Below are 19,194 nucleotides of genomic sequence, written 5' to 3' on the forward strand. Positions count from 1 at the left end.
AAATATGTATTTTAACATCACTCGTCAAGTCATTAATTATAAAAAGAACAAAAAAACACAATTACCAATATGATATTTTATTATTAACCTTCATTAGTTGCACGATGTCAAATTATATAGGTATCGCCAATGAATCTTTGACTAAGTTTATAAAGTTGGTCAACGTTTGGCAGATTAAACCATGTATTCTTGAGATGGCGCGACTGGTTTTTTTTTTAGTTTTAACGTTATTAAATGCACTTTTTTATTATGCTGATACTTTCTTGAAAAATAATACCATAATAAATTAATGAAAACTCACTGAAATACGTCAGTTAAAAAAAAATCCGATTAAAACACTGAAATGGTACAAATTAATTTTTAAGGTATTTTTTACTATTAAAATATTAATATTGCTAATGTTATTGTAACATAATAAAACATACATTAAGGCAACATAATAAAACATACTTGTTATTAATAATATTTTATTTTATAAGTTTGGTCCCTTAAACCTACTTAAAACTGAACTACACTTTAAAAGGCACACTTTGAAATCACTCAATTTGATTGGTGCAATATTTTAAAAAATCCGTTTGTATGAAACACAACGAAAACCGGTAAAAATTCAAAAATAAAACTCCTGCTTAGTAAAAAAAAACTTTTTATAACAAATTGGAACATTTTTTACTTTTTGATATTAAGGTCAATGATTTAAGCAGTTTTTTACTAAATTATATGTGTCATGACGTTATTTTAAAAATGATCTCGATTTTTATCATTTTTTAAATGAATGAAATAGAAAACCAAAATCAAAAGAATTAACTTTTACTCAATCTCATAATATATTTAACCTTCGTAAAAATTGTATTGTATGGAATATGAGTGGTCAATACTATTAGTTATATAGCGCATACCCTTAGTTGATTTATTTTATCAAATGACGTACAGATATTTATTCTGTAAAAACTATTTTCTCTTTAAAAGTGTATATATATTGTTTTTCCTTGAATTTATGCTGAATTTATGTCCATTTTTATGAAAATTATTTGAAAACCATTGATTGGTTGTGCAAGAAGTGTTTCAAAATAAAATACATTTTTGTTTGATCGGATTCATCGTGCTGTTTTTAGGACAGTGGAACGCTTTTGCGAATTCAGGTGTATTCTGTAAAACTCCTTTTAATCTCAAGTGACTCGGAGAATGTTCATCGGTCACTTCGTATCCGAGGGACTTCGCAGTACGTATGCCACACCACAACTGGAAAGAAAATTAACAAATAATACTGCTAATATTAAAATATTAAGTTGGCAATCTCAAGAGTAATTTGTGTTAAGAAATCGCTCACTCCTTTCAACGTCATACATAAAAAATCGTCGATTTTCAGTTGTGCATGTTTTCCAAAAAATGTACTATATCCCAGCAAAAGCGGCATATTTTAACTTAATATTTACCCGCTACAGGGCAGAAAGTGTTGTTTTTACATTTCGAAGGAAAGGTATTGTTTAATTGTTTTATTTTTAAATATACTAAATATTTTTCAAATGGAAAAAAAACTCTTCGGGTTTTACCTAAAAAGATCTGTTGCATAGTAAAAAGTTTAATGTGGTCAATGAAGTGGCTTCACATTTATTTTTAATACATTTTATTATATTCTTAATCTTTAAAAAAGATCTCCTGAAAAATATTTTTTTTTTGATTTTGACGTTGTTGAAAAGAGTGAGCGAAATGTATTCCTTTATTTTTTTAAAAAGGTGTTCCGTCGGTAAAACAGAGTGCGACAGAGAAAAACCAAGATGGCGACGTTTCGTCGGTTTTGAGAGCGACTTGATAAATTTACGTTTTGTCTTATATTGTGAAATAAAGTATTATTTTTTTAACCTTCTCGGGAGTATGGAAGTAAATAAACGTCGGCGCGAATTTTCCTCAAAGGAGTATCCACGTTAGTAAACATCGAAGTCCGTGTGTTACATTGTATGATGTAACTTGTAAAGATATGACATCTGTGGATATTTATATGTGATTTTGTCATAGAATAAAACCTAGAGATGGTGAGTTTTCTCTTTTTTTACATATTCTTTTTATTCTGATTACATAGAATTTGTGAAGAAAAAAATCATGACAAATGAACCCACTCCCCATAGAAAGTTAGAACAACATTTTGAGTGTGTTCAAATACTATAGACATCTTTAAATAGATGTCTCTAGTGAAATTCTAGTGATTCAAGAACAAGGTTCATAAATTGGTTCATATATATATATATATATAACTTCGATGAATTGGTGAATGTTACACGTGTGTAAAGTGATCACTTAAACCAGCCTATGACGGTCGTCAGCCCCGTAAATGCCCAGACTTCCATATTCTTTTTCATCTTTGATAAGATGTTAAAAAATAATGAGAAAGTTAGACATGAATTTTTGTTCACCCTGAAAGATTTAATATTAAAAAAATAGAGTAGATGTTGAGTATAATACAATAGTTAGACATACGTTTCCATAGGCAAGAAAAAACAGCTGATCTCCGCTAAGGTCTGATAGTCCTGGGAGGGCCAATTTCCTTTCCGACTCCTTCCAATATCCCTTCAAGGCTGACCTCACCCCGCCATTATCCGCTATATTTTCACCAAGCGTCAAATTTCCATTTACCTTTAAAATAATAATTGCTTTCTCATATTTATTGATCGATTCAAATTGCAAAAATCAATTTCTACTATGAATGTAAAGTGAAACTACCGTTCACTCAAATTTACAAGCAAATAAATATGTATTCGACTAATTTACAGGTTTATCTAACAATGATAAATATAACATTTTGAGTGTGTCCAAATACTTGTTCACAAAATCTGGATTATCTCCAATTACAGGAGTTATTTTCATATAATTTTTTGATATCTCATCAAAGATGAAGAAGAATATGGAAGTCTGGGCATTTACGGGGCTTACGACCGTCATAGGCTGGTTTGAGTGATCACTTTACACACGTGTAACATTCACCAATTCTACCCATTATTGACAACCACACTACTCAAATTCTTGGAAGTTCTATATATATGAACCAATTTAGAAACCTTGTTCATGAATCACTAGAACTTCACTAGAGACATCTATTGGTGAGATGTAAAGAAGCTTTTTATTAAGCAGAAACTCTTATATTAGTGAAGTTTTAGTGATTCATGAACAAGGTTTCTAAATTGGTTCATATATATAGAACTTCCAAGAATTTGAGTAGTGTGGTTGTCAATAATGGGTAGAATTGGTGAATGTTACACGTGTGTAAAGTGATCACTCAAACCAGCCTATGACGGTCGTAAGCCCCGTAAATGCCCAGACTTCCATATTCTTCTTCATCTTTGATGAGATATCAAAAAATTATATGATAAATATAGTTGACAAATATAAACATATCTAGGGAGAATTGTAATTAGAACGATAACCATCATTTTATACTCACATATTGATCAATTTCAGGCAGGTAAAATTCTGAGTACTGTTTCACGAAACATTTGGTTTTATTAACATAGGATTCTATTGTTTTATTGGTCCACCATTGTACATAAGTTCCCTGTTTATCATACTGCCGGCCTGAAAGTCAAAATTATATAGTTTCAGCATTGAAATTTCATGTAATAATCACGGAATGGTATATAACTAAACGAAAATATATAACTTAACGAAACGTATTGGGTTGTGGTCCCGTGGTTAGTGTCGCGGACTCTTAAGTCAGAGTTTCTCGGTTTGAACCCACTCTAACACAATTTTATACCTATTTCTTATAATGAGCCGCTTAGGCTCACAGAAATAGAATGAAATTGAAATATTTGAGTCAATAATAATAAAAAAAAACAAATATTTATCTTTAAAAAAAAAAAAAAATGAGTAAAAGCTAGGATGCTCGGGTTACATACAATTAGTTTAATAGTTTTTTGTGTCTTGAGTACTTCCAGTGTTTATAAGTCTTTAAAGAATACTTACCTAAATTATCGAATCCGTGTGTAAGTTCATGTCCTAGAACCGTTCCAATCGACCCATAATTGAGTGCCCTAAAATATTTTATTATTAAAAAACGGATACAGCTTTAAATTCGTAAAATTATTCAACATTCGCAATTGCATACAAATATAACCATTAAGTATTATATAAAAAAAACATGACAATTTTTGATAAGCAAATTAATTTTTCTAGATATTCGGTGGTAAACTCACTCTAATCCTAGATCATAAAATGGGTACTGCAACATTACCAGAGGTACGGCTGCGTCCAATGAAAAATATCACATTTTTAGACATACAAATAAGAATATTGTGGTTCTCTGAGTGATTTCATGTAATATAGTGTTATGAATTTATGGAGCAAAATTTTAGTGCACATATTCTTATGATGTCATTAAATGGTAAAATTAAAAATATTAAAAAAAAATAGTTTTCAAGTAATATGCTGTATTATTATTTTATTTTTTAAACACTATTATTACAAAACATATGGATGTTTATACAATATTTTGAATGCGAAATATTTTATTGGTGTCTAGATTCATTGTAGAAAGAGACGAAACAATTTATGAGAAGGGGGAATAAAAAATCTTTGGCTATTTACAGGGCTTACTACCTGTTATCGGCAGGTTTGAGTAATTACTTTGTACACTCGTGTATCATTAACTATTTTATCTATGCACATACACCTTTGGTTTTTTTAAGTTCCAAAACCATGGTCAAAATGGTGAACGTTACTCAAGTGTATACAGTGATTTGTTCAACCAGCCGATGAGAGGTAGTAAACCCTGCGAAAACGTAGACTTCCCTTTTGCATAAATTTCTTCATGTCTATGAAATATCGATGGTAAATCTTAATTGTAATTATTAAATATACGAAAAAGTTAATTTCAAACATTTTGTGATGATAAATTATTATTTACAGTTAATTTTATATTTAAATTATATTTTTTTGCATAGTATAAAAATCTTTAAACAATACCTAGCCGCTCGAATATAAAATTGACCGGCACAAATTTACATATAAAGAATATTAGGTACTTGAATACCTTATTAGATTTTATCGATCATTCAGAACGAGCCTGTGAAAAATAACGACTGTAAGAAAAGCTCCCTGATTTTCTTTTGTATTCTTAGATTTAACGTTATGACAATCCTACATCTATATTGAAAATACAAAAATTGGTTTTAAAGAAACCAGTTACTTATATGTATAAAGTTATTAAAACAACCAAAATCAAATACAAAATGACAATATAGCAATATTTTTAGTGATTTGTAAATTCGTAAAGTATTTTTTGTCAATTGTAAAACATAAAAAAGTTAAAACAAAAACTAAAAGGAAAATTAAAAAAAAAACTATGACGTTTTTCAGTTATGCCTGTTTGCAAAAAGTGGGGGCTATTTTTGAAAGTAAAAATATTACAGAAATTTCAAAATTTCACGTGTTTAATTTTATAGTAGAAACATTTAATACACAGCTGACCACGTATTTTTTAAAACATAAATACAGTCGATCAATGACGTTGATTTTCACGATAACTGTTTTAAAAAAATACTTTTTAGTTGAGTTAAACTCAACTGTGTTTATTTTAATGAAAAGGTGTCCGAAAAATTGGTAGGAAAATATTTATTTTTTCGATGCTTTTTCCTTAAAAGTATGTCTTTCAATCTACGTTGCTCCAAGTATATTTATCAATTTCCTCAAACAGAACTTCTGAGTAGTTATCAATATAGGGCAAAGATACTGTAACAACCAGTTATTAAGTATCTACGCAACTTTCAGCAATTATTTATTAGAAATCTCTTTTCATTAAATGTTTAGCAATGCCAATATATTTAATAACTTTAAAGGTGTATGGATTTCTTAGAGCAACACTTATTTTAACTACTGTTTTCCGTTAACAATAAATTAACAATAAATCCATCTACCCTTTCGATTTTGAATCAATAAAGTGATTTTTTTTTTAATCAACCATTTCAGAATATGATTCGTGACGAGAATTGGTTCATAGAACATGTTTGAAAGTGAGGATGTTTAATTTTTAATCTAGCATTGTTTATTTCAATACTTAATATTAACACAATCTTATCTTACATGAAAACGTTTTTGTTTTGTAAAATAGAAGGCTTACCAAACCTCAGCTTGGTAGTTACGACAGTAAAAAACGCTTGTAAAAAAGGTGTTCATAAAATTTGATATTTTTTTTAATTAATAAGTATTATTAGGCAAATTTTCTTAAATATCTGCTTTCAATTGTGTAAGTTGACAATCGAGACTATAAATTAAAAGGTGTTAACTACGTAGATGTTAAATAAAGTGCAGATAAATTCAATTTGGACTCTTATTTCTAACGGCATTCATATTTTGAAACCTGTGGTCAATCTGTATTGTAAGGATTTTTTTAATGCTTTGTTTTCTGCCTGATATAAGTAAGGTTATCTTTACAGATAGACTTTATCGGGGTAGGTAAATTCTTGTAGTTCTAGGAGATACAATATTAACTAAAAAATATTGTATAAAAGTACTTACTTATAGCATTAGCCTGAAAAGTGTGGTAGGCATTTACTTCAGTGGGCTCAGTATCCCAATTGAAAACGTAGGGCATTCTGAAATAATTGAGCTTATTTTTAAAAGCCACCGTTATGACGGAGAGATGGTTCTCAATGTGTGTTTTGGGATTAGTCGCGATCCCGGTATAATATTCCTCCAGCTTTCCGGGAACCAGCAACCACTGGGGGAATCCTATAAGACTTTTCATATTCCTGACTTTCTCGACGGAGGCTGCTTTTGTCGGCATGTCCATCCAGGCTATCGATAATATGAGATCCTCAAACGAAGATTTGATGTTTTCCAGCATTTTCATCACCTGAACAAAAAAGAAGGGTTCAATTTTAAAATATTATAATTTATTTACAACATTTTCAGTGTGTCTAAATACTTGTTCACAAATCTGGATTATCTCCAATTACAAATAATAAATAATTGTAAATGCCCAGACTTCTATATTCTTCTTCATCGTTGATGAGATGTCAAAAAAAAGATATAATTTGGTTAGTTTTGATGCATTTCATATAATTTTCAAACGCTGTATGTGAATTTTGTAACAAAAGTCAAAATTTTAAAGTCGTATCTTTAGAACTTTAATCGTTGAAAGCTGCTTCTTTTTTCTGATTTGACTACGTAATATTGATAATTTCAACAATCACTTCTAGACATTTATTTTTGACGATACTGGTATTTTAAAACCGGTTGTTGATTAGTATTGTCAGGAAGTTAAAAATAACGAATAGAAAATATATGAATATTCGTTTTTTTTACCGAATAGCAGTAATGATAACGTTATTTAGCTAGGCAAGGGCCGACACCGTGGAGTAGTAAGGTATACAATCGACTACGAAGCCCGGCAATTATAATAGGAATTCAATAAACATTTTTAAAAGGATTTTTTTTCGACAAATATTTATTTTCAATTGGTCCAGGTGTTTATGTTTTTTTTCTTTATATTGACCTTCCTTGTCATTACTATCCTAAATGTCATGGGGGAGGGCTACCAATTTAACAACAAGGGGCTCGTGTATGGAGGGGGAAGCGGAAGGGGGGAGGTGTATTAGTTTTAACTATCCAAAATACATGATAATTAAAAACAATAAAAATACTTAATATGCACATCAAACGACAAAATATAGAAATGACTTATTTTTTTATGGTAGAAAATTCTGACGTATTAATTTTTAATTAGAGAATATTGTTTTTTCTCAATTTAACAAGGGGCTCGCGCAAGCCCCTCCGAGTCCCCTGTAGCCCATCACTGAGACAACCTTCTTAAATGAAGGCTTTATGGGTAAAAATACATCTTAACTTTGAAGTTTTCGTCCCATCTTTCCATTGATTCCCAGGACAGTTTTGTTTTCTTATATTTTTTATAACTATCTTAGCTCTAAGTATTGTGCTCATGTTGAGATTTCTTTAAGTAGGTACATGGTAATAATGTTATGAACTCTTAACACATGTGTAATAACTAGTCGACAATTCAAAACTAGTTGTGATACTTAATGCCGTTTATTGCATCTGCAAGATGCATTTTCCTCGTACTTATACTAGTACGCTGACAGTTAATATGCTCTTGCGCAATACCTATGTTCCGGACTGCTAAGCGTAATATTTCTACATAATATTAGATCACCATGCAGTACAATTACACAGATGAACCTCGAGTCAAAATATGTGCGGATGGCCACCAAATCGCTCACTCCTTTCAACAACGTCATATTTCAAAAGTCGTCAATTTTTAGTTGTGCATGTTTTCGGAATGCCCAGAAAATGTATTATATGTATTATAACTTAATATTTACCCGTTACAGGGCAGAAAGTGTGGCAGAAAATGTTTTTGCATTTTGAAGAAAAGGTATTGTTTAAATATTTTTCAAATGGAAAAAAAACATTCAGGTGTTACCAAAAAAGATCTGTTGCACAGTAAAAAGTTCAATTAGTGGCTTGATATTTATTTTTAATACATTTTATTATATTTTTAAACTTTAAAAACGACATTCTGAAAAATCGTGTTTTTATTACATATGACGTTGTTGAAAGGAGTGAGCGATATACCATATAATATATTTTGATAACAACTCCTCTTCAGTTGAATTTAGTGTTTGTGGGTAAACCTTTGGATACACTCAAAGTATTGTAAAGAAATATATATTTTTTAAATTATTATTATTATTATTATATTTAAGGGAAACAAGCGTACAAATAAGTAGATAATAAAAAGTGTTGAATAAAATATTGGTACACATGATAATTTATTAGAATATTTGAGAAAAGTTTCAGATGTCTGGTGATTCAAAATTACATAAAAAATCACATTTAACCGTTGGGGCGTTTATGCACTACACGGAATTTCACGGAATTTTACCGTCCGGCACGTCAGTTAGCATATAAAACGGATGATTGGCTTGGATTGGCTTGTGCATTTGTCCATCTTTTTTGGATCGGTGCGTGAACACATTGCGCGTAAATTCGATCACGCTTCGAAACTGTCGTAGTCGCTTTCATTTTTCAAAACCGGACTGCCGGACGGTAAAATTTTCGTGTAGTGCACAAGCGGTTTTAGAGTGTTAAAAATCGATATATCGACTTTGGTACACTTTGCCAAACGGGCGGTCGTCGATATACCGATGACATTTCACAAACCAGTTCGCAAAGATACGTGTAGCCGGGTTATAACTAATGTCGATAATTTGTAATTACCTTTGGAAAAGTCGTATTCATAAAGTTGCGATCCGCCACTGCGTAGCCAACCGCCATTCCCATTACCACGCTCACCCCACTCGCACAGCGAATGGACCTTGGAATGTTACTTTCAAGCCCCGTTATTTCTCTCATGTATTTGTAGTAGATTTCCCGAATTGCGGTTGTTGTATGCGGAATAAATACATCTACCACCTAAAAATTTAAAAAAAAATCGTTAATGTTTCATCAAGCCAGAAGTATGATTTCCCAAGAATAACTAATGTTTTTTTTAACCACACATTTTATAAGTTCATTTTTTAGGCTCGCGATTCGATATTCGATAATTGGATAAGAATCGAGAGTGAAATTTCAACGACGCGTTACGTTTACTGGGCACATTTCGTTACATGAGAGAGAAGAAAGATATAACATAGAGAGAAGTAGAAAGAGAGACATACATTCCGACGCGATGGAAGTGGAGCGAAAGAGAATCATCGTACAAGAGATACATATGTTTCTTGTATGATGACCGCAATAGTATACAAATAAGCTATATATTTCTAAGACCAAAGTATCTGTTTCGTGTATGATGACTGCAATAGTATACAACTCTCAGATATACATTTCTAAGATCAAAGTATCTGTTTCTTGTATGATGACCGCAATAGTATATAAATAAGCTACATATTTCTAAGACCAAAGTGTATGTTTCTTGTATGATGACCGCAATAGTATATTTTATTAGATATACATTTCTGAGACCAAAGTATCTGTTTCTTATATGATGACCGCAATAGTATACAAATAGACTAAATGATCCGTTTTTACCACTTTTAACAATAACATATGTTTTATGGAATAGCCCTTTCCCTCCCTTTCTTTGAAAAATAAATATTTTGATATAATGTTTTTTTTTAAGCACCTACCTGAAACCAGATATACATTTCTAAGACCAAAGGATCTGTTTCTTGTATGATGGCGGCAATAGTATACAAATAAGCTAGGTCATAATCGGTAAACATAATTTCATCTCTCTTGAAATCTAATTTTACATTTGTCCCGTTAAACAAGCCGAGTAAATACGGTGACCATATCTCAACAGTTGGTAAATTGCTCATTTTAAGAATATTATCGGTTTCACTTTGTAACTGTGCAACGGAGATGTCGAAGGTTTCCACGTCGATGTCGTCGTCTCCGTCATCTGTGGAGTTTCTCAGTTCTTCTCCAATCTGAAAACATCAGTATTTTGCATATTTTAATCCAACTTACTAACTATCATGCCGCCTTCATGCATTTCTTCATACATACACGCCGATTGTTCCGACTCCTGACATGACCACTTTCAAGTATTTAGTATAAATTAGTTGCTTCATTAACACACTATCTGCGGGTGAATTCGCGCTCATAATAGAGATAAACATCTCTGAAAAGAAGTGATAACAATTTAACATACTGTATACATCGATATGAGATCAAAAGATGCCGCAAAAGTCATGCGTAAAAATAACTTACACGCAATTTACGATGAGTCGAGTGAAAAGGTAAAATTACCCTTCCCGCCGAACACCACCAATCGAGTGAAACGGTAAAATTACCCTTACTTAACACGGCAATAGAATTGTAATTCATGATTTTTTGTTGTTATTTCTCATATAATAATAATATAAGAAAATAAATATTAGTGATTTAACACTGTAATATTTATTTAATATTACCCTGGACTGGTTCCTGAAGCGCAAGAGTGATCACCTTGACTTCATGTAAGTAATGATCAAGATAACACTGCGTCAATTTGATGCAGTGCCCTATGCACCATTAGGTGCGGATAAGGGTTATAAAAAAAATATGAAAAATTCTCACATACACTTTATGTTCAAGCACTATCTACTCTCTGATTGGAAACAACTATATAAGGCATCAAACGTTTTGACCTATTGGTGATATTTCACTAGTCTGTTTTTGGTTGGTTGGAAGATATTGCTTTTTAGCTATAAGCTCGACAATGTACTTTTTCTGTACATGAAGTTAAAATAAATGAATAATTGTAATATTTATTCATCTGGCATTAACTTTATGGAATAACAAAACTACGATGATCTATACACCTTTTGGATCCAAATGAAGGCCAAATAAGATAAGAAAATAAGCAGGGAGACAAACAGACATTCATACCTATGGCTCATATTTTATTGATATTTCAAGAATTTCGTAATTATGGTCAGTCATTACAGTAGGTAAAATGACTTTTCGTTAATGACGTTTTCGTTAAAGAAATACTCACTGCAAATATTGCCTTCACAAATGTAACGTAGTCGCTCAGAGCACAGTCTATATTTTTATCTATTTCTTCATCGCTTTTCTTCTTAGTTTGATTGGTTTGTATTGCTTTGATGAATTCCCTTATTACGCCTTGATATAATATTGTATATTGTTTTATGTAGAACGATACTTCTTCATCATCGACATCGATTTCTCCATCAGGTATTTCCGATTTCCTTCTTGGATAAAATATTTTTTTCTTTATTTTTGGTATTAGTTTATCCGTCTCGATATAACTGAAATGTGAATTTTAACCATCCTTATAAGACTGTATAATTAATATAAGATGTATCGCTCACTCCTTTTAAACAACGTCATTTATCAAAAATCGAAAATTTTCAGTTGTGCATGTTTTCGGAATGCCCAGAAAATGTACTATATCCCAGAAAAAGCGGCATATTTTAAACTTAATATTTACCCGCTACAGGGCAGAAAGTGTGGCAGAAAATGTTTTTGCATTTTGAAAAAAAAGTATTGTTTATTTTTTTTTAAATAGACTAAATATTTTTCAAATTGAGAAAAAACGTTCAGCTTTTACCTAAAAAGATCTGTTGCACAGTGAAAAGTTCAATAAGTGGCTTGATATTTATTTTTAATACTTTAAAAACGATCTCCTGAAAAATCAAGTTTTTTTATGTATGACGTTGTTGAAAGGAGTGAGTGATATTACCTATGTTTATCATAAGATACCTCGTGTATTAATCCTATACCTTAATATGTTAATAACCTCATATCACCTTAAGAATAGCTGTCTACAACATATTTTAAAAATTACTATTTTTTGTGATTTTGAAAACTACTAACGATTATCAAAATCACTTTTGCGATTTTGGTAATCACTTTAAACTTGAATATTACTAGTAACAAGAATAAGAAATTAGTGATATAAAATTCGTGATAAGTAGTGGGGACTTATCGAGATAGGTGGTAGCATTTTCGATAGCAAGTTAGAAAAAGTTGTTTAAAAAAGAGTACACAAAATGAGGACTTTAGAAGTGAAACGAAAGGTTTTAAAGCAAGTGACAGTCCGTCTTCTCCTGAGCTTTCAGTGGTTTCCACATCACTTAGACATAAACGGAGAAGTTCCCATGACTAGGCCATATCCAACTATCCTGCCCGATCCTCAGATAAAGTTTATTAAATATGCTAAAAATATTTTTTATTAATGTAAGCCCAGCGCATCATAAACAAAGCAAATAATAACTTCAACTCCAATCATTTTTAAATCATTATCATTATTAAATCATTATTAAATCGTTATCAGTAAATCTACAGTTTGTTAAATAATAGACTTTGATTTCTCTCAAAAAGTTTGAATGTTGGGTTCATCTATTTACCCTAGCCCACGGGACTTGTTTGAATGTACCTTAATATGGGACTATCGTAAAATGTATGACGATAAGAAAAACTTACATTTTACTAAAAACGTTTACTAAAAATATTTAAAAATAAGTGCAACATGGTTTTTGAGAACTTTATATTAAATTCAAACATAAAATATCTGTAAAAAAACTAAGATGCATGCTAGTTGTTACTTCATTCTTTACATGTGTTGTCTCGGTGCTCTCCATAGATTGGATGTCCGTCGTAAATTTTACGAATGTCCCGTAACCTAGGGTTAATAACAATTTAGTTAATATTACCTGGGAAATGGTTCTGAATCGGAGGGTTCTCCCATGACAATCCTCTTGATGGTGTTATTTTTGGGGTCGGGAAATATATCGAATCCTATAAAAACATCAAGTCCGAGATTCTTCTTAACTTTTACAACAGATCCTATCCAGTCGAATTTGTAAGGAATAGTGTAAGGATCATTAGACATATTGAAGATTGTGGGTAACGCCGAGAGCCCAACTCTTGTCAGGAAATCAATCACAGGTTGAACACCAAGACAGTCTAAAGTTTCTGAAAAAAAAACAGGTAGGTATATATGTATTTTTTTAAATATTGAAATGTTAACGATATTACAATTAACATATTTATAACATATCATTGCAAAAGTTTATAAATAGATAAACTTTTCTTACCAGCCCTAATATATAAAACAGTTCATGTAGGGCCTGAACCAGTTATAATATGCGTAACGAAACAGACAATATAATAAAAATTTGCGTCTTCTACTGTGTCAAATAATTCGAGAAAAATCTTACATACATTTTGTACTTTATGCTTCTAAAAAACTAACTAATTTAAACCATTGATGCGGCCGAAAAATTAACATTCGCATATTTTCTATTGCAGCATAAATATTACTTTCAAAATTTAAGTAGTGTGATTTAATTAAGGTAGAATGGTAAATGTTATAGTGTACAAAGTTACTTGAACCAAACCATGACAGGTCATTCTATATTTTTTTTCATGAATGTTGAAGTATTAATCAGAAAATCTTTATTTATATGCAGATGAACTCCGTTTGAAGGTTTAGAATAAATAATTCCACAATTCGCTCACTCCTTCAAACAACGTCATGTTTCAAAAAACTTGATTTTTCAGGAAACCGTTTTTATGTTCAAAAATATAATTAATTTATTAAAAATAAATATCAAGCCACTTATTGAACATTTTTCTGTGTTGTGATCTTTTTAGGTAAAACCTGAATGTTTTTTTCTCCATTTAAAAAATAATTAGTATATTTAAAAAAATAATTAAACAATACCTTTTCTTCGAAATACAAAGACAACACTTTCTGCCCTGTACCGGGTAAATATTAAGTTAAAAATGTGCCGCTTTTGCTGGGATATAGTACATTTTTTGGGCATTCCGAAAACATGCACAACTGAAAATTGACGATTTTTTATATATGACGTTGTTGAAAAGAGTGAGCGAATTGGCTTAGTTCAGAAAGAGATCATCAACATTTTTGATTATTTTTGGACACAAAAAAAGTATCTCGTCTGATGATTACAAATCTAATTAAATACTTTCTAACTTAAACGACTTTCGACTAACATACAATGATTCGAATGAATTGATTATTAATCGAGTAACTTCTATTAATCCCATTGCTAATAGTCAGCGTTTTATGTTTGCTCAGACAAGAAGACTTATTTTTGTGAAATGAATGTTACATTAAAATTTAAAAAATGCTATGAAAAGTACATGTTTAAAAATAACTGTAAAAAAAGTTATAAAACTTTTCAGGTGATTCTGTGTTTCGGCATAATCCCGATAATAAGATCGGAAGAAATCCAATGAAATAAGTACATTAATTTATGTTAACTAACTTGTGTCTGTGCATGCTGAGTACATGTCCTTGGCTTGATTCAAAGGGAGCGGATCCGCTTTGGAGATGTTCTTATCGAGGATATCCCTCACCATTCTCTCTACCCTTCTCTTCTTGTCCGTGAACCAATCGTACGAGGACAGGAAGTCCGGCTTCGGGTGGTCTTCCGCCCAGTTCCCACAAGTGTACTGAAATCAGGATTCAGAACTAAGAGTATATATCACGAGATCACAGGAGAGATAAAATGAAGAAGAAAGTATAGATTGAAATTAGGGCTTCTTCAAAATAAATCGTTACATAATTAGTTTTTCAGATTCGATTATTTTAATCTAATCACGCCAATAAGTGCGCAAAGGTGGTTGGGTATTAAGTATTTTAAGCTTCTAATATCGTTCACTCCTTTCAAGAACGTCATAAATCAAAAATCGACAATTTTCAGATGTGCATGTTTTCGGAATGCCTCGAAAATGTACTTTATCCCAGCAAAAGAGGCATTCTTTTTAAACTTAACATTTACCCGCTACAGGCCAGAAAATGTTGTTTTTCATTTTGAAGAAAAGGTATAGTTTAATTATTATTTTAAATTTACTAAATATTTTTCAAATGGAGAAAAAACCATCAGGTTTTACATAAAAAGCTATGTTGCACAGTAAAAAGTTCAATAAGTGGCTTGATTTTTATTTTCAATACATTGTGTTATATTTTTAAACTTTAAAAACGTTCTCCTGAAAAATTAAGTTTTTTGATTTATGACGTTCTTGAAAGGAGTGAGCGATATGTGAGATAATTCGACATCAAAAACATAGGTTAGTATAAAATATATATCGAGAAAAATTAACCAATACGATACCAATCCGATCAACGAAAAAATAATATTTAGCTATTAGTCACACCATTACTATATAAGTTTATTAGAGGCTTTACACATTTGCGGTTTTATTAAGAAAGTGAATAGTGTGGTTGTTGTAAAGTGATTACTCAACTAGCCAAGACAAATCATATACCTTATAAATAAATACCCAGACTTCTATATTCTATTCTTAATATATTCTTAATCTATATTCTTGATCTATGTGAAAATGTCAAAAACGTATTTTAGTTTATTGTACACAGCTTTGAGCTATCAGGTCACATAGTAAGAGAGTCAATAGATAGTAGTAATGAACCGAATGCATTATTGATCATAATACCTTCGTGACTCGGCCTCATTCAATTGCCAATAAATTCAGTCCCTCTATAAAATTTATAATGTTTGATTTCAAGACTCCCCCATAGAATAAATACAATTCCAACCAACACAACCTCTTAAAATTTGCTTAAATCTAACTGCAGATTGTTTCATATCTTGTAATCATTATTACATATATAACAATTAAGACTTAGAATCTTTAAGTCGTAAACAAAAAACGTAAATCAAAAACATAAATCATGTATACACATAATGACATTAAGAAAGATGTGTCGAGATGGTTTGGGCATGTCGCTCACTCCTCACTCAACAACGTCATATATCAAAAAGTTGATTTTTCAGATTGTTTTTAAGGTTTTAAAATTTCAAACAATGTATTAAAAATAAATATCAAGCCACTTATTAAACTTGTAACTGTTCAACAGATCTTTTAAGGTAAAACCTGAAGGTTTTTTTTTCCATTTAAATAATATTTAGTCTAAAAAAAAAAAAAACAAAACCTTTTCTTAAAAATACAAAAACAATACTTTCTGCCCTGTAGCTGGTAAATATTAAGTTAAAAATATGCCGCTTTTGCTGGGATATAGTACATTTTCTGGGCATTTCGAAAACATGCACAACTGAAAATTAACGACTTTTGATATATGACGTTGTTGAAAGGTGTGAGCGATGTGCAGAAAGAAAAGTAGAACTAAATTTATGAGGTGAATATAAAAGGTTGGAAATAGAGGCAGAGTAAAATCGAGGAAAACTTGGCATTTTCAAGTATTTCAATTACTTGAAAGTAGTCAGGTCAAGAGTAAGAATAATAGGCTGGTTTGTATGAGGAGATGCTGGAATATGAAATAGGCGAATATTTTTTGCAAAGACAGATTGGTGTTGCGTTCTATTCTCTCTGCCTACCTTTGTGGGTAGTGGCGTGATGGTTAGTTATTTAGTTTTTAGAGTGTTATTCTTACCAATAAACCTGTTTTATAAGGGTTACTTTAAAAAAAATACTGAGCACATACCTGATAAAAGTCGTCACAGGGATCTGCAGTTTGGTCCATTGATAATAAAAGATTGGAAGCTGATCTTATACATTGTCTAGACTCACAAATTTTCGGCTTTCGTTTACCGGCATCTATAAATTTGAAAAGAAAAATAATAAGTGAATCTATTTATTTAACCAAAAAAAATCCTGCTACTCAAATTCTTTTTTTTAATATTGACGTTATAAAACTCGTGCTTATTTACGAAATAAGCATGTTTTAAATTCGGTGGAAGCAATAATTCAACTTTTCGACGGCCAGTCCGTTGTTACAGCATACTTGTTTTTCGAGTTCCATTTTTTTTAAATGTAATGAATACTTTGACTTAATTTAAACATTGATTATAACCATTGTTATTTGTGTTACTTTCGGTTTTTGTCATCTTCTGGGATGAATATAGATAGCGTACTTATCTATCCCTGAAGTTATTTATTTATCCACGGTATTTAAAAAAATGCATCGTATACTCACAGTAACTAGAAATGGCGATCAGTACTATAAGTAAAATAATTATCAAAATTATTAGAATTATTATTATAATCTTCTGCTGCTGTTTTCTTCTGAGTCTGAAAACAAAAACAAGATTATCAAAAATGATAAGTTTCAAGATCATCAAATAATCGCACAAATAAAAAATGTGACAAACAATTTCATCCCCTATGGAATTAAATATACATAAATGTATATGCATATTTTATTCTGTAACTCTTGAATGTGAATACGGGTATATTTTTAATTGTGTCAAGTTCTGTATACTAACCTCGCTGTTCTTGAACCAACTGCTACCAAATAACCTTCAGCAACAGTATCTGGTCTTTTGCTTATTGTATTTATTGGTGGAGATACGCCACTAGAATCTTAGAATTACACGACTAATTATTCACCATTCGATATACACACATTACCTTATAATTTGTTCGTTTACAAACTAATGACACCCTCTGTGAGTTTGTTTATTTGAACATTTTTTTAGTTGTGGAATATTGAGTTGTTCCCAACAAAATAATCACTGAGTGATTGATATCAAAATAAAAATTACAGCTTATTTATAATAACTGATAACTTCGATTGATATTATTTATTGATTCGGCATTAAATTTGTGGAATGACATTTTTATTATTTTTTAAAAACTAAGCACTTGTAATAAACCACTTACTGAGTTTTATTTTTATTATACACGACTAGTTTCGAAAACTTACAAATGTTTTCATCTACCAGTGAAAATTAAAACTAACGAGCAAAAAATATTAAGGGGTATATATAGAGGTTGATAGGGTAATAAAAATAGGGGAGGAGGAGTTAAGGAACGGGATTTATTTTAAAGGAAACACATAATAGATAATAATGGTGACGTATTTTGAAACAGTATATTATTAATTAACGTTTTATCTCAATTTAAATTTTCATGTTTAATAAAAATAAAGTGGTTTATTACAAGTGTTTTTTTTAATAACTTCGATCTAGATTCAATTACTGGAATATTCTGTAAGAATATAAAACGATCTTTACCTAACTAGCGTTAACGATATTTTGAGGAGTAAGGGTTAAAATAAATAATTTCATTATGTTTTGTGCCTTAAACCGAGATTTTGAAACTAAATATACTTTCTAGAAAACACCGCCAGCGGTATTTATCATCCATCATAGTAAGTAAACACGCATACTCGTAAATACGAAAATAGTTTTCAAAGATTTCCGATAGGTAACATAAATACGTTCTTACTTGAAACGGCTATAGCTTCCCCTTCGTTCCACGCATTCATTTTTACATCAATGTAATCGCACCTTACTTTATAATATACATATGTTATATGTACATCCTACGCAATATAATATAGGAAACAACAGTTTTGTAAATATTCACAGCATCACTTAATCACAGATCTATCACATTCATTTATAAGTAATAATATATTTTTTTATTTATTCTCCACCAAAGTACAACCATAAACTCATGTCGATCAAATACGTAAACTTAAAATAGTTTAATACTAAAACAAAGTTTGTTTTTAATCGATTTTCAAGCTTTAAATATTTTGCTTTGTGCCTAAAGCAAAACACACTGAAATCATTCCATTGTATAAAAGTTATTCGTCGAAAAATAACGGTAGGCTTCGTTTGTTTCAAATGACACGCCACCTTGTGCGGCGGTTGGGTAGAGACTACGTTTGGTGACAGTTCATGTCAGAATAGGGGTAGTTTACGTTCAGCCTAACGTATTTTC

General features: G+C 30.7%; 1 protein-coding gene across 1 annotated transcript; it reads right to left on the reverse strand.

The window, feature by feature from the left end:
- Nucleotides 1-1,062: 1,062 nt before the first annotated feature.
- On the reverse strand, nucleotides 1,063-18,733 carry Nep5 (M13 family metallopeptidase neprilysin 5). Its single transcript, XM_088262178.1, has 15 exons — nucleotides 18,694-18,733; nucleotides 17,730-17,826; nucleotides 17,441-17,535; nucleotides 16,949-17,061; nucleotides 14,751-14,937; nucleotides 13,170-13,431; nucleotides 11,489-11,762; nucleotides 10,134-10,436; nucleotides 9,226-9,420; nucleotides 6,505-6,841; nucleotides 4,185-4,233; nucleotides 3,955-4,022; nucleotides 3,434-3,564; nucleotides 2,473-2,628; nucleotides 1,063-1,239 (listed from the first exon to the last, which is right to left on the reverse strand). Exons 1-15 carry the CDS (start codon nucleotides 18,731-18,733, stop codon nucleotides 1,063-1,065), a joined length of 2,484 nt encoding a protein of 827 aa, XP_088118304.1.
- Nucleotides 18,734-19,194: the final 461 nt, after the last annotated feature.

The sequence above is a fragment of the Brachycentrus maculatus genome, unplaced genomic scaffold (assembly GCF_059751285.1).
Source record: "Brachycentrus maculatus isolate JH-2025_06_01 unplaced genomic scaffold, ASM5975128v1 h1tg000175l, whole genome shotgun sequence".
Classification (NCBI taxonomy): domain Eukaryota; kingdom Metazoa; phylum Arthropoda; class Insecta; order Trichoptera; family Brachycentridae; genus Brachycentrus; species Brachycentrus maculatus.

Excerpts from the sequence above, each read along its gene's own strand:
- Nep5 (XM_088262178.1), bottom strand. The coding sequence starts at position 18,733 with ATGAATGCGTGGAACGAAGGGGAAGCTATAGCCGTTTCAA. Across the intron at positions 17,536-17,729 it reads GTTGGTTCAAGAACAGCGAG|ACTCAGAAGAAAACAGCAGC; the intron begins GTTAGTATACAG and ends TTTTGTTTTCAG. Across the intron at positions 13,432-14,750 it reads CTCAGCATGCACAGACACAA|AAACTTTAGACTGTCTTGGT; the intron begins GTTAGTTAACAT and ends TTTTTTTTTCAG.